Source organism: Vulpes vulpes, chromosome 8, assembly GCF_048418805.1.
Source record: "Vulpes vulpes isolate BD-2025 chromosome 8, VulVul3, whole genome shotgun sequence".
NCBI classification, from domain to species: Eukaryota; Metazoa; Chordata; class Mammalia; order Carnivora; family Canidae; genus Vulpes; species Vulpes vulpes.
In genome coordinates this window covers 56,327,199-56,341,362 of record NC_132787.1, presented here as the reverse complement: position 1 = coordinate 56,341,362, position 14,164 = coordinate 56,327,199, and the positions used below count along the sequence as shown (strand labels likewise).

Here is a 14,164-nt window from a genome sequence, read left to right as displayed (position 1 = left end):
CGTTCTTATAACCAATGGGTTGGGATTAATCCTAGAGCTCAAAGGAGAAAACAGGCCAGGAGGCGGAGACAGTAAAATGCATTCAATGTATTTAATTCAAAAGTATCTCTTGAAGATCACTATGTACTTATATATCACTCTTAGTAAGTGCTGTGACCAGGAATTAAGTATGTTAACCTTTTGCTACCTTCCAGAAATTTGCAGTGTTGTAAGGGAACATAGATATAGTAGATGATGCTGAAACTGTTGGCCCACAGCTCAAAGTAGGATAGCAGTAAAGATAACCATCACTGGAGTAGTTTAATAGAAGGAGAAAAGTCAGTGAGGGACAGAACTGTGTGACTTGAGCTCCTTTCTGGAAGATATGAAGGAGGATTTTAATGAGAAGGAGCTGGATGGTCTTTAGGCCAGGAACCTGCATGGGTATAGTCACTATGTGCCTGGGGATACTACGGAGACCATTTAACTGGAGTAGAGAGAGGAAAAGATGGATGGGCAGGGGAAGGCCAAATTAGACAGGGCCATGAAAGCCAGGCAGAGCATCTTGGATTTTATCCCATGGGTAACTGGGAGCCAGTGATGGTTTCTAAGGCTAAAGCTGAAACATGGTTAACGTGCACCATTTCTTAACTAAAATTTTCCTAGAGGGTTGCCAAGCTCATATTGGCAACATTTATATTTTACTTATATTTAATATTTTTCATTTGCAATAAGTGATCACATATAACATCTAGGTAGATATTTTGACATGCTAATTCCTTTTGGTTCCAAATTCACTCAAATAATACATTTTTGTCCAAAAAGGAGAAATTATAATGTGAGGTTATGAAAAGTCCATTTCCCTCTTAACATTCTTCCTAGCAACTCAGTTGTTTTTGTTGGCTTTTATTAAAACAACCTTTGTGTGAACTGGCAATTTGTTTTGTAAATATCAATGAAAGCATATTTCAGAAAATATAGTAATAAAAACCAACCCAATTTCAGAAATATGCTTGCTGCCAGACATCAGTCTTCAGCTCATATTATGAGTATTTCCAGTAAGTCTTAAATACACATTAACATGAGAAATAGCTCCCTGTTTAAGATCAAAAAAGTTGAAAAATCCTTCACTGCCTCTCAAACACAGTTTAAGGATTCTGCCCAATAAAATGTATTTCCCTTTTTGATAAAGTATATTTGTAATGGTTCAAGCAGTTCATTTTAATTGAACATTTTCCTCTCAAAAAAACAGACTTTAACTTAGTTTATTATCATCTTAATATCTGTATGTTTTATAACTTTGTTTAAGAGGTCTGGGATATTAATATTTCAGCAATTCCTATCTTGAATCCTTATCCACCTTGTTAAACCTTTACAAGAATTATAAACTTTGCCCAAGACTGGAGGGAACTCTATTACTATTTTTCAAATGTGCACAACTCAGCTATTGTTACTAAACTACATTTAATAAGAGAAAAATACTATTCCTCAACTGAAGTACAATACGGAGAGACCACTAACTAAATGTTTTGAAGAACTTTCATTTAATATCTCCTGGCTGGCAGATGAAATATCTGAGAAGTGAAACAGCATCATTGCATAGTTGTTTTCTGGGCACTGTCATAATCGTGTTATGTATCTGTTGTGATGCTTTTTTATGTAAATGTTTTCTGTCCCTTCCTTTTCTCTTAGAACACATCCCCACTGTCTACTAACTGTCCTGGTTTCCACAGTATAGATTTATTCCTATTTCAAAGTCAATCAATGAACTAATTCCAATAATATACTTTGAGTGTGATACCATGTGCCTACAACCATGCTAGTTATTATGAGGTAGGTACAAGGAATAGAAAGATGTGATTTGCTGTGAGGCAGCTCACATTATACTTGTGCTCCATAAAACATGAATAGATAGCACATAATTCAAGGCATTCTTTGACTAAGTACTGAATTATAAGATAAAGCCTAGAGCCAAAGTGAGAGTGGATAAATCACTGCATGTCTAAGAACCAGACCTTGAAATGCTTGGGTTGTCAGTGATGTGAAGGGGGCAGGTTAGCCCAGCTACCCTGGGAGTCTCCACCTCTGAATGAGCATACTAAAGAAGGGCACTACCATGTATAACATCAAATTGTGTCTTTGATGCAAATATTCCTACTTACTTGAGAAGTATCATACATTTCAATGTATAAAAACACACACTGAAAATGAAAATATGGAAGTTGGAAACAAGACCTCCTGACTCCCAGTAAGGACCTCAATATATGATGGTAGGTGTTCCCAAACATTTTTAAGTATATAGATATTTATATTAAAGAGGAACTGAAGTCTTAATCAAGAAGTAACATCTTAGTGATAAATGTAAGGCAAATAACAATGAGTGTCTAGTCCCTTAAGTTGGGTATTAGGGACCTAAAATCAGTGTATTAGAAGAGCGAAACTGGCTGGTTTAAAGAGTATGTGGATTGCCATAAACTCTTTTGCTGTTCTTTAATGTTTTTTTTTTTTTTTTTTTTTTTTTTTTGTGGTGGGTCACAATATGTAAATGGAATAATTGCTATGCCTAAAGATGGCCTCATGAATTATGGCTGCCATTCTGCTACACATAAAAATGAGAACTAAAACCAGGAACAAATGAAAAGAAATAACTATCCTAAGATAATCTGAAAATATGAAAAGATTTAACAAAATTAGCAAAATCCCCAAAACTCTACCTGTCTATCTAAATCAATGCAAACTTTGGGCACTGGCACTGTGCTAGTGAAGAACACATTTGGTTTTGTGAAGAACACATTTGAGACAAATGTCCATAATATCTTAAAGGAAAAAAAAAAGGATTCTTACTGGAATTCTGAATATTTTCTATAGTGTTATCATGCTGTCACGTACTGTAAAAAACATCGGAAAGTTCTTTTATCCTGTGTTGACACAAAAGTTCTGACCATAACACAAAATTCCAATTGAAATACAGATAGCTCAGTCATTTTGAAGCTATCTGACATTACCCAGAGACAAGCCTTTTTTAAAAAAAATTTTTTATTGGAGTTCAATTTGCCAACATATAGCATAACACCCAGTGCTCATCCCACCAAGTACCCCCCTAATTGCCCATCACCCAGTCACCCCAACCCCCCGCCCACCTCCCATTCCATCATCCCTTGTTCATTTCCCAGAGTTAGGAGTCTCTCATGTTTTTTCACCTTCACTGATATTTTCACTCATTTTCTCTCCTTTCCCCTTTATTCCCTTTCACTATTTTTTATATTCCCCAAATGAATGAGACCATATAAAGTTTGTCCTTTTCGGATTGACTTATTTCACTCAGCATAATAACCTCCAGGTCCCTCCACATCTAAGCAAATTTGTTGTTTCTAGTGGCTGAGTAATATTCCATTGTATACATAGACCACAGCTTCTTTATCCATTCATCTTTCGATGGACACCGAGGCTCCTTCCACAGTTTGGCTATTGTGGACATTGCTGCTAGAAACATCGGGGTGCAGGTGTCCCGGCGTTTCACTGCATCTGTATCTTTGGGTAAATCCCCAGCAGTGCAATTGCTGGGTCGTAGGGCAGCTCTATTTTTAACTCTTTGAGGAACCTCCACACAGTTTTCCAGAGTGGCTGCACCAGTTCACATTCCCACCAACAGTGCAAGAGGGTTCCCTTTTCTCCGCATCCTCTCCAACATTTGTTGTTTCCTGCCTTGTTAATTTTCCCCATTCTCACTGGTGTGAGGTGGTATCTCATTGTGGTTTTGATTTGTATTTCCCTGATGGCAAGTGATGCAGAGCATTTTCTCATGTGCATGTTGGCCATGTCTATGTCTTCCTCTGTGAGATTTCTGTTCCTGTCTTTTGCCCATTTCATGATTGGATTGTTTGTTTCTTTGCTGTTGAGTTTAATAAGTTCTTTATAGATCTTGGATCTATAAATTGCCCTTTCTCTGATAGGTCATTTGCAAATATCTTCTCCTATTCTGTAGGTTGTCTTTTAGTTTTGTTGACTGTTTCTTTTGCTGTGCAGAAGATTCTTATCTTGATGAAGTCCCAGTAGTTCATTTTTGCTTTTATTTCTCTTGCTTTCATGGATGTATCAAGTTCAAAAAGGGTGTTGCCTGTGTTCTCCTCTAGGATTTTGATGGAATCTTGTCTCACATTTAGATCTTTCATCCATTTTGAGTTTATCTTTGTGTATGGTGTAAGAGAATGGTCTAGTTTCATTCTTCTGTATGTGGATGTCCAATTTTCCCAGCACCATTTATTGAAGAGACTGTCTTTTTTCCAGTGGATAGTCTTTCCTCCTTTGTCGAATATTAGTTGACCATAAAATTGAGGGTCCACTTCTGGATTCTCTATTCTGTTCCATTGATCTATGTGTCTGTTTTTGTGTCAGTACCACACTGTCTTGATGACCACAGCTTTGTAGTACAACCTGAAATCTGGCATTGTGATGCCCCCAGATATGGTTTGTTTATTTATTTATTTATTTATTTATTTATTTATTTATTTATTGGTTTTCTTTTTTAAAATTCCCCTGGCTATTGGGGTCTTTTCTGATTCCACACAAATCTTAAGATAATTTTTTCCAACTCTCTGAAGAAAGTCCATGGTATTTTGATAGGGATTGCATTAAAGTGTAAATTGCCCTGTGTAACATTGCCATTTTCACAATATTAATTCTTCCAATCCATGAGTATGGAATATTTTTCAATCTCTTTGTGTCTTCCTCCATTTCTTTCAGACGTGTTCTGTAGTTTTTAGTGTATAGATCCTTTACCTCTTTGGTTAGGTTTATCCCTAGGTATCTTATGCTTTTGGATGCAATTGTAAATGGGATTGACTCCTTAATTTCTATCTTCTTAAGTCTCATTGTTAGTGTATAGAAATGCCACTGATTTCTGGGCATTGATTTTGTATCCTGCCACACTGCCAAATTGCTGTATGAGTTCTAGCAATCTTGGGGTGGAGTCTTTTGAGTTTTCTATGTACAGTATCATGTCATCTGCGAAGAGGGAGAGTTTGACTTCTTCTTTGCCAATTTGAATGCCTTTTATTTCTTTTTGTTGCCTTATTGCTGAGGCTAGGACTTCTAGCACTATGTTGAATAGCAGTGGTGAGAGTGGACATCCGGAGACAGGCCTTTTGCAGTCTATAAGCTCCTAGAAGGAATGGCTATGTTGTTTGGACAATTGTGGAAAATTTTTTTAAATTGTCATGAACAAAGCTTCTATTAATCTCTACTTTCTCAGCCTCACTTGTCATATAGTAGGCTTGGAATAAATGAAAAAATCAGAATTGATTACAAATTCTCTTAGACCACAGTGACATCAACAAAATAGGAGACTAGGCAGTTAGGTGCCCTCTGTACCCCCTGGAAACATGGAAGAACATCTAAAGACTGACTAAAATAACTCTATAGGAGCTCTGAAACCAAAGACCTAAGGCAACCAAGTGAACGCCCAAACAAGAAAAAGCCACATTCAATATGGTAGGAAATTTTGTCACACTTGTATTGTCCCTTGTCCCACCCTTTCTCCACATGAAGGGACAGCCTTTTCAAAAATTGGTTCTGGGAAAACTGGATATTCCATGCAAAAAGAATATTATTAAGTTGGATCCTTACCTCACATCATATACAACAAAAATTAACTCAAAATGGACCACACATCTACACGCAAGATTAAGACCATAAAAATCTTAGAGGAAAACATAGCAAAATAGCTTTGTGACCCTGGATTTGGTAGTGATTTCTTGGATGTGACACCAACTGCACAGGCAACAAAAGCAAAATTAGATAAATTGAACATGTTCAAAATTAAAAACTTTGTGCATCAAAGGACACTGTCAACAGAGTGGAGAGGAAATACAGAGAAAAGAAAAAAATATTTGCAAATCATATATCTCATAATGGTTTAGTATCCAGAATATATAAATTGCCCTATAATTCAATAGTAAAAAAACCCAACAACTCCATTAAAAACATTGGCAAAAGGGAGCACCTGGGTGGCTCAGTCAGTTAAGTGTCTTGACTTCAGCTCAGGTCATAATCTTAGGGTTCTAGGATAGAGCCCTATGTTGGTTTCCCTATTCAGTGGGGAGTCTGCTTCTCCTTCTCTCTCTGCCCCTTCCTCCACTGTGCTCTCTCTCAAAAAAGTAAATAAATAAATGTAATCTTAAAAAAAATTGGCAAAAAAGATACACAACTTGGGGCACCTGGGTGGCTTAGTCCGTTGGGCCTTAGACTCTTGGTTTTGACTCAGACCATGATCTTAGGGTCCTGGGATTGAGCTGCAGTGGGGCTCCACATTCAGCACGGAGTCTGCCTGAGCTTCTCTCCTTCTGCCCCTTCCCACTCTTGAATACATGCTCTCATGCTCTCTCCCTCTCTCTCCCAAATAAATAAAGTCTTAAGAAAAGATATACAATTGCCCAAAAGTATATAAAAAGATGTGTGATATCACTAATTATTAAGGAAATGCAAATTAAAACTACAATGAAATATCACTTCATATTCATTAGGATGGATGAATATATATAAATATAATTTAATATATATTAATAAATAGTAATATATAAATACATCAGAATATAAATACATTCTGATATATATATATATATATATATATATATATATATATCAAAATTTTAGAAGTATTGGTGGAGATGTGGAGAAATTGGGACACTTGTGCATTGCTGGTAGGAACATAAAATGGTATAGTCACTGTGAAAAATGTTATGGCAGCTCATCAAAAATTTAAACATATGGGACTCAGCGGTTGAGCATCTGCCTTTGGTTCAGGGTGTGATCCTGGGATCCAGGATCGAATCCCACATGGGGCTCCTTGCAGGGAGCCTGCTTTTCCCTCTGCCTGTGTCTCTCCCTCTCTCTCTCTGTCTGTGTCTCTTATGAATAAATAAATAAAATCTTTAAAAAATTTTAAACATAGAATTACCATACTATCCAGCAAGTCCTACTTCTAGATATATACTCAGAAAAAACTAAATATAGGGACAGGGACTCAAACCGAGTTTTGTACACTCATATTTTGTACACTCATATTAATAGCATCCTTATTCACAATAGTCAAGAATTGGAAGCAAATCAATGCCTGGCAATGGATACATAGATAGATAAAATGTATTCTGTACATACAATGGATTATTATTCAGCCTTAAAAACAAGGCGATCTAAATACATACTACAACATGAACGAACCTTGAGGACATTGTGCCAAGTGAAATAAGCCAGTCACAAAAAGACAAGTACTGAATAATTACATTTACATAAAATACCTAAAGTAGTCAAATTCATAGAGACAAAAGATAGAATGGTGGTTGCCAGCAGCCAGGGAGAGAAAGGTATAGGGAATTCTTTAAAGGGTATAGTTTCAATCAGGGAAGATGAAAGAGCTCTGCAGATAGATGGTTAAGTAACATGAATGTACTTAATGCCACATTCAAAAATGGTTGAAATGGCAAATTGCATGTTACCATATTTTATTGCAATAAAAAAAATAACAAATAAAAATATCTTAGACCGGAATGTCTCCAGATAGCACCTTCAGTCACCGAATGCTTAGGTTAACACCTCTTCCTTTCACTGTGGCCAATAGAGGCTGCCTTGACAGTTGCATGGAAAGATTTTATCTTTAAAAGCATCTTTAACTCCCTAATGCTGCTGGAGATCATAAATATAATGTCTACGTCACATACAAGCCCACACTAAGTTGTATTTTTATAATTTTATTGCCAATTATTGCCAGTACCTAAATATTTTCTTTTTATCTAATTTGAGGTGTGATAGTTCATGTATATTAACAAGATAAATGTTTTGCCACATAGATAGCAAAGTTAGTAAATGACCATTTGATTGATGGAATTAATTCAGGAGCAATGTATACCAGAAGCAGTCTGATCTACATTTCTTTCTTTTCTTTTTCTTTCTCTCTCTCTTTTTCTTTCTTTCTTTCTTTCTTTCTTTCTTTCTTTCTTTCTTTCTTTCTTTCTTTCTTTCTTTCTTTCTTTCTTCTTTCTTCTCTCTCTCTCTCTCTCTCTCTCTCTCTTTCTTTCTTTCTTTCTTTTTCTTTCTTTCTCTCTTTCTTTCACAAGACAGCAAGCACAAGCAGAGGGAGTGGAAGAAGGAGAAGCAGACTCCCCGATGAGCAGGGAGCCCAGCAGACAGGCTCCTGAGAGCCTGAGATCAGGACCCAAACCCAAGGCAGACACTTAACTGAGCCACCCAGGTGTCCTTCTCTTTCTCAATTTAAACATCCCAGATTGGGGATTCCTGGGTGGCACAGCAGTTTAGCGCCTGTCTTTGGCCCAGGGTGCAATCCTGGAGACCCGGGATCAAATCCCACATCGGGCTCCTGGTGCATGGAGCCTGCTTCTCCCTCTGCCTGTCTCTGCCTCTCTCTCTCTCTGTGTGTGACTATCATAAATAAATAAAAAAAAATAAAAAAAAATAAACATCCCAGATTTATTTAAGTCATGTATATTGATCTCCTTACCTAAAATAATCATCTTCCTTCATTCTACCTCCTTGAATTCTACTCAGTCTTTAGGGCCTAGCTAATGGCAAATTATTTTACAAAAAATTTCCTGAAAATCCTAGCCCACATTCATCTTCCTAACTTCTAGTCTCTATTTAGTTATTTAGTGCTTAGTAACAAATATCTTGCGTTATTTGCTATCTTTTGTGTTTTAGAACCAACTGAAGTGTACTGAAAAATTAGCAACTGCGGGAGTCTAGGTAGCCCAGTCTGTTGAGTGTCTGACTCTTGGTTTTAGCTCAGGTCATGATCTCAGGGTCCTGAGACTGAGCCCTTTGTCCCGCTGTGTAACTTAGTGCAGAGTCTGCTTGAGATTCTCTCTCTCTCTCTCTCTCCCTCTGCCACTCCCCTCCCCCCAACTCTCTCGTTCTCAATAAATAAATAAATAAATAAATCCTTATTAAAAAATGATTTTATTTATTTATTCACGAGAGACACACACACAGAGGCAGAGACACAGGCAGAGGGAGAAGCAGGCACCATACAGGGAGCCCGCTGCAGGACTCGATCCAGGAGTCTCCAGGATCACGCCCTGAGCTGAAGGCAGACGCTTAACCGCTGAGCCACCCAGGCATCCCAATAAATAAGATCTTTAAAAAAAAATAGCAATTAGTCCACCTTGAAAGGATAGCCCAAAATACCAATACAAAGTAAATTTGTCAAAACCAAGTTATAAACTTGTTGATTCTCTTTAAAGTCTAATGAAGCTACATGTGAACACCAGTTCAAAATTACTACTGATATGAGTTCTTTAATCAGTTCATTCTAAAAACTGGCTTATGGGAGACTGAATTTCCCTTTCTCTTATCCCTAACACACACACACACACACACACACACACACACACACACACAACACACAGAACACACATTCTCAACTATACATACTGGCAACAATGTTTCTATAAGTAGCAATTGTACAGAAAGAAACTTTGGGTGCCAAGGCAAAACATTTTTTTGAGTACCCACTACCTGCAAAACACTTTGCTAAACCCTGTGAATAAGGAATTCACACCTCTCTCATCATCTTTAGCCCAAATTCAGAGTCTATTACATTGGTGGTTAAGGCATGCCTCAGGGCATTGGACCTCTGGGTTAATCCAGGAATTTTTCTCTTGGAGCAGATGTGAAATGAAACTGAGGGGAAAAAAAAAAGTAGGAGAGGAAGTGGCGCACAGTTGTCGTCCCCTGCTTTAAAAAACCATGTATTTAACAAATTGAAGAGGTTCAGCCTTTGTAGTTAAGACTACCTATTACCTTGAGTTCAAGTTCTTTCTTTTAATATATAAGATTTATTGAAATTTTACTGTTTGAGCAGAACCGAGAAAGCTGAATATTATTTCAGGTTTTCAAGCCATAAGGAAAAATAGTGTTTTTAGGTTTTCCATTCAACTAGGAAAATTATAGCTTCATATTTGCAACACTAAAGCTAATGCAGTGTCAGCACCTCCATCAAATTCTGTTGTTCAGCAGTTTATAATTCAAGCAGAAAGTTTCACTCCAAGCCCAAACTTGGCCTACACAATCTCAAAGAAAATGGAGAAAAAGTTATTTTGGCTAGTGCTGACTTATAAAAGCAAAAGAGAGGGTGCTTTTACAGAATATTTTGAAAAACAACTTTCAGAATTTGAGAATGTCACTGAGAATTACTGAGCTGACATCCTTCATTCTTAAAGTCATAGATATAACCCCAAATTCCATGACATCATGTCAACATCAGCAGTATCTTAACTACTTTCATGAAATTTTTCACCAGGTGGAATTCCATATCAGGTGGAATTACTGTTCTTAGAGAAAAAAATGCAGGAGAAAATAAGGACAAAAAAGACTTTGGATATATTTTCCTTTAAGTTTGGATTCTTTAGTGCAAAGTCCACCCATACAGAAAATGAAAAATATCTTTTTTCTAGTTTTTAACGTACATTGGAAGGGCAGGCTGGAATTCTCAGAAGCAACCTTTCTCCATCCAAATGTTAACTTGGATCTAGAAACAACTAAGTGTAGAAGTGGATTCCTAGCAACAGGTGAGAAGAGCTATTGGCTCCCCAATGAACTAAATGTTGGTAGGTGTGATGGGGTGGGGAGCTAGCCTGGTCGGGATGCTGTGCAATTGGAAGTCATGTGGCAGGTTGGTTATTAACTACCTGATGCTTTTTTGCCACCCTGTGGCTGAATCTAGCAGCCAATTCCTCAGTACTCCAATCTCTTACAAAACCTGCAAAATATATCAAGTCTTTGATATCGTGGAATCAGGGTATTGTATAAGAATTTCACCTTTTCCTATCCGCGAAGGTTCACTTGTGCTAAATACCTTGATATCTTAGCTACTCCACCTCTCTTTGCCAATAGTATTCAGTGAATCTCTACTACAGGCCAGGCTACAGACGAATCAAACAGGATTTCTGTCCTTCAGGAGAGATCAAGAGGAAGCGAACAGATCATAAGACAACTCCAGTATAATTTTGGAGAGCGTCTGTGCGACTTCACTGAGGAGGATCTTGAGGCGTCAGAGCGACACCAGCTCTGTTCCCCAGCACTCAGCTTTCTCCCTCCTCTGAAATCGCACTGATTCACCCAGCATCCCCTCCCTCCTCTTAACGCCCACTCTCAGCAGATGAGACCCTGGGCCCTCTAGTGGGAGGAGTGACCAGGCCTGGGAGAGCAGAAGCAAGAGGTTCTCGGAAGGGGAGGCGGCGTTGCCTGGAGGGTCTGGCGGGGCTTTGGCCGTGACAGGGTCCGAGAGGACCTACAGGGCTCAGGCTCACCTGATTGAAGTGTGCACCGATGAGCGAAGGTTCCCATATCTTAGAACTGTTGCTCGAAGTCCCGCCTTTCTCTTTCTTGGGTGCCATGCAAAGGACGGGAAGAGCATTGGCGTCTAAACTGTGCTCAGGCCCGGACGAAGCGTCCCCGCTACCATAGTAACCGGAGCCACGCCCAGGTCCTGAACGACTTCGGCTCCCCTCCCCCAAATCTGCTCTGAATCCACTGGCCAACCGTACCCGTCGCCACAGCAACCGAGCTTCTCAGCGCGCGGCTACTCCCAGGCGGGACTTCCAGATCCCCTGATTAAATTTTACGATTTTCCAGCAGAACAACCGTGCAAGTACGGGAGGTCAGGCCCAGGCTGGCCTGGAGCTCGTCTGCCTACTTCCTTTTACTCGCTTTGCTCCTCTGCTGCTTCTTGGAGCCCATTTGGTCCGACGCATTGTCTGAAAACTTAAAATCCCTGAAATCCCGTCCATGATTTCTACACAATTTTTTTTTTTTTTCTCCATCCTGGGCAACTTAGAATGGTGAGCTGACTCCCTCCAGAGACATCCCATGCCACTTTCTCATCCATTCTAATCTTCTTTATGTGAAGCCAACTTTATCTCCCGGACCTCCATCCTTTGCTTTTTGGTCTTGGGTCCTCTTCCCAGGGACTTCCTAAACAGGTCAGTCTGATCACTTCTCCAAGAGGTCCTTCATATAACTGTAGTTGAGATTACGGTCTTTCTAGGTCTCTTCTCTGCCTAATCAGCGCCAGTTCCCTCAAACTGTCCTCCACTGGTGAGTAGTCTTTCTTTTTTTCCCCACCCTTCACACTCACCACTACCTAAAGGTGGTCAAAGTCCCCTAAATAGTAATCATAGTAGTAATAGTAATGGTAATAACAAGAGCTCCTGTTTCATGATCACTGGCTATATCCTGCGCATAGTTATATCAATTAATTCTTACAACCACCTTTTTTCAAGTCCCACAGTGTGTGCTTGACAGTACCAGGGTTAGAATCCAGGATTGCCCAGGTACCCAATCCAGTGTGCTTAATTAACCTCCTCAGCAACTGTTTTAGGACTGCCAAAATGAGAGATCCCCCTCTTTGAGGTGCTATACTTAATTTTATTTATTTTTTTACTATAGTAATACTAATTTAAGGACAGACAGGGGTAGAACTCAACCAAGGACGCTTTGCTTTTAGTACCTGTAAAATGCAATGTTTAACTATTCCCCTGAACCCTGCACTTGCTGGGAGGTGAGATGCATCAATGATCCCAATGGGCCAGGGATGGCTAAGGTGACCCATATGACCTGCAGCTTGATTTCATTCAGCACAATCTGCCAGCTGACCTTCTACAGGGGAAGGTGTTTTAATGGTTTGTATTGCTTTCTTTGAGGAATAAAATGTATGTGAGGGCCCTTGTGATATCCAGCCACTACTACCTTACTTCATTGGGGGCGAGAGGCAGGTTTAAAGATGCTGCTGCTTCTCAACTCCTATTCATAATTTGAACCAACAAAGGGCAACTTTTTCCCCCCGGCCCAGTTCTTTAATACAGATATTAAAGAGGACGCACAATTTCTAGAAACAGTCTTTTCACAGGAAATTTCCAAAAAATATCAACTTTTTCCTTTCTTGCTGCAATATGTATATTTATCTTCTGGGAGGGACTACATTCATGCAGCCTACTCAGAAATCGTATCTGGAAGCCTTCTCTTGTCTGATGCATAGTGAGCCCAGAGGAAACATGCCAGAAAGAGATTTTCCTGAGGGTCTCCAGAGCAACCACCTAGGCTAACACTGGTACATTATCATAGAAATCTCTCCAAAATTTTGTCAGTCATTTAAATTTTCTTTATAAGATGAAAACTGTCTTTGGATTGCAGCTTGAATATAAAGATGAATGGCTTACAGACAAAAAAATGTAAGTAATCATTGATTACATCATTCTACATTTTGATTATAATTCTTCCCATAGGTTTAAACCGTCTGGGAAAAAGGTCTTGCATTTTTATTAGAAAAGCAGTAAAAAGTTTGTTGACCTTCCAGTTAGATTTCATAAAAAAGTTAACTAGATGTTTATGTATGGCATACTATGTGAATAATTTTCTTTCTTCTTGAATGCATATGCATATTTCAATATAAATCAATATGGATAATCAGTTTGGCCAAATCACTAGTGGATGATTAATAAAATAGGTTGCAGATAAGAAAGTGAAATGAAGAGGAAAGATGGAATAAGGAGAAAAAAAGTAAAATTAAGTGTTCTTTAAAATTGCAGAGAAAGTGTCACTAGCTTTGTCTTATAAGTGAGGGCTGTCTAACCCCAATTTTTGCAGCAATAAAGTTTTTGTGACATATATTGTGGCAAAAGCTGATTAGCTGTTCATCAAACATTTCATTCTCTTTCCTCCTACTGTGAGAGTCAGACAACATTTTTCAGCCTTTCTTATCCTTAGATGGGAACATGTTACTGCGTTCTAGCCATGGGACATGAACAGAATGATATATCAGCACATCCAAGCCTCGCCCTTAAAAATATCCCCCAAGTGGTTTGGCACCTGCCTTTGGCCCAGGGCGAGATCCTGGAGACCCGGGATCGAATCCCACGTCGGGCTCCCGGTGCATGGAGCCTGCTTCTCCCTCTGCCTATGTCTCTGCCTCTCTCTCTCTCTGTGTGTGACTATCATAAGTAAAAATAAAAAAAAATATCCCCCAAGCATTATTCATGCTCTTTCCCCAATTGTCACATTGGGGTGACACTGAAAGCCTTGCATTTCTGAATGATTGCTGTGGCACAGAGGTTCCAGAGTCTCCCTTAGCCCTGAACTCCACTCTGCTTTCTCCATCAGATGCATTGCTTGGGACCAC

General features: G+C 38.9%; 1 protein-coding gene across 1 annotated transcript in view; it reads right to left on the bottom strand.

Moving 5' to 3' along the window:
• Nucleotides 1–11,446, bottom strand: part of SPAG17 (sperm associated antigen 17) — a 208,677-nt gene extending 197,231 nt beyond the window's left edge. The window contains exon 1 of the mRNA XM_072766779.1: nt 11,298–11,446. Within this exon, the coding sequence (XP_072622880.1) occupies nt 11,298–11,384 (87 nt within the window). The 5' untranslated portion in view covers nt 11,385–11,446. The remainder of the gene's footprint in view (nt 1–11,297) is intronic.
• Between the last annotated feature and the right edge of the window lie 2,718 nt (nt 11,447–14,164).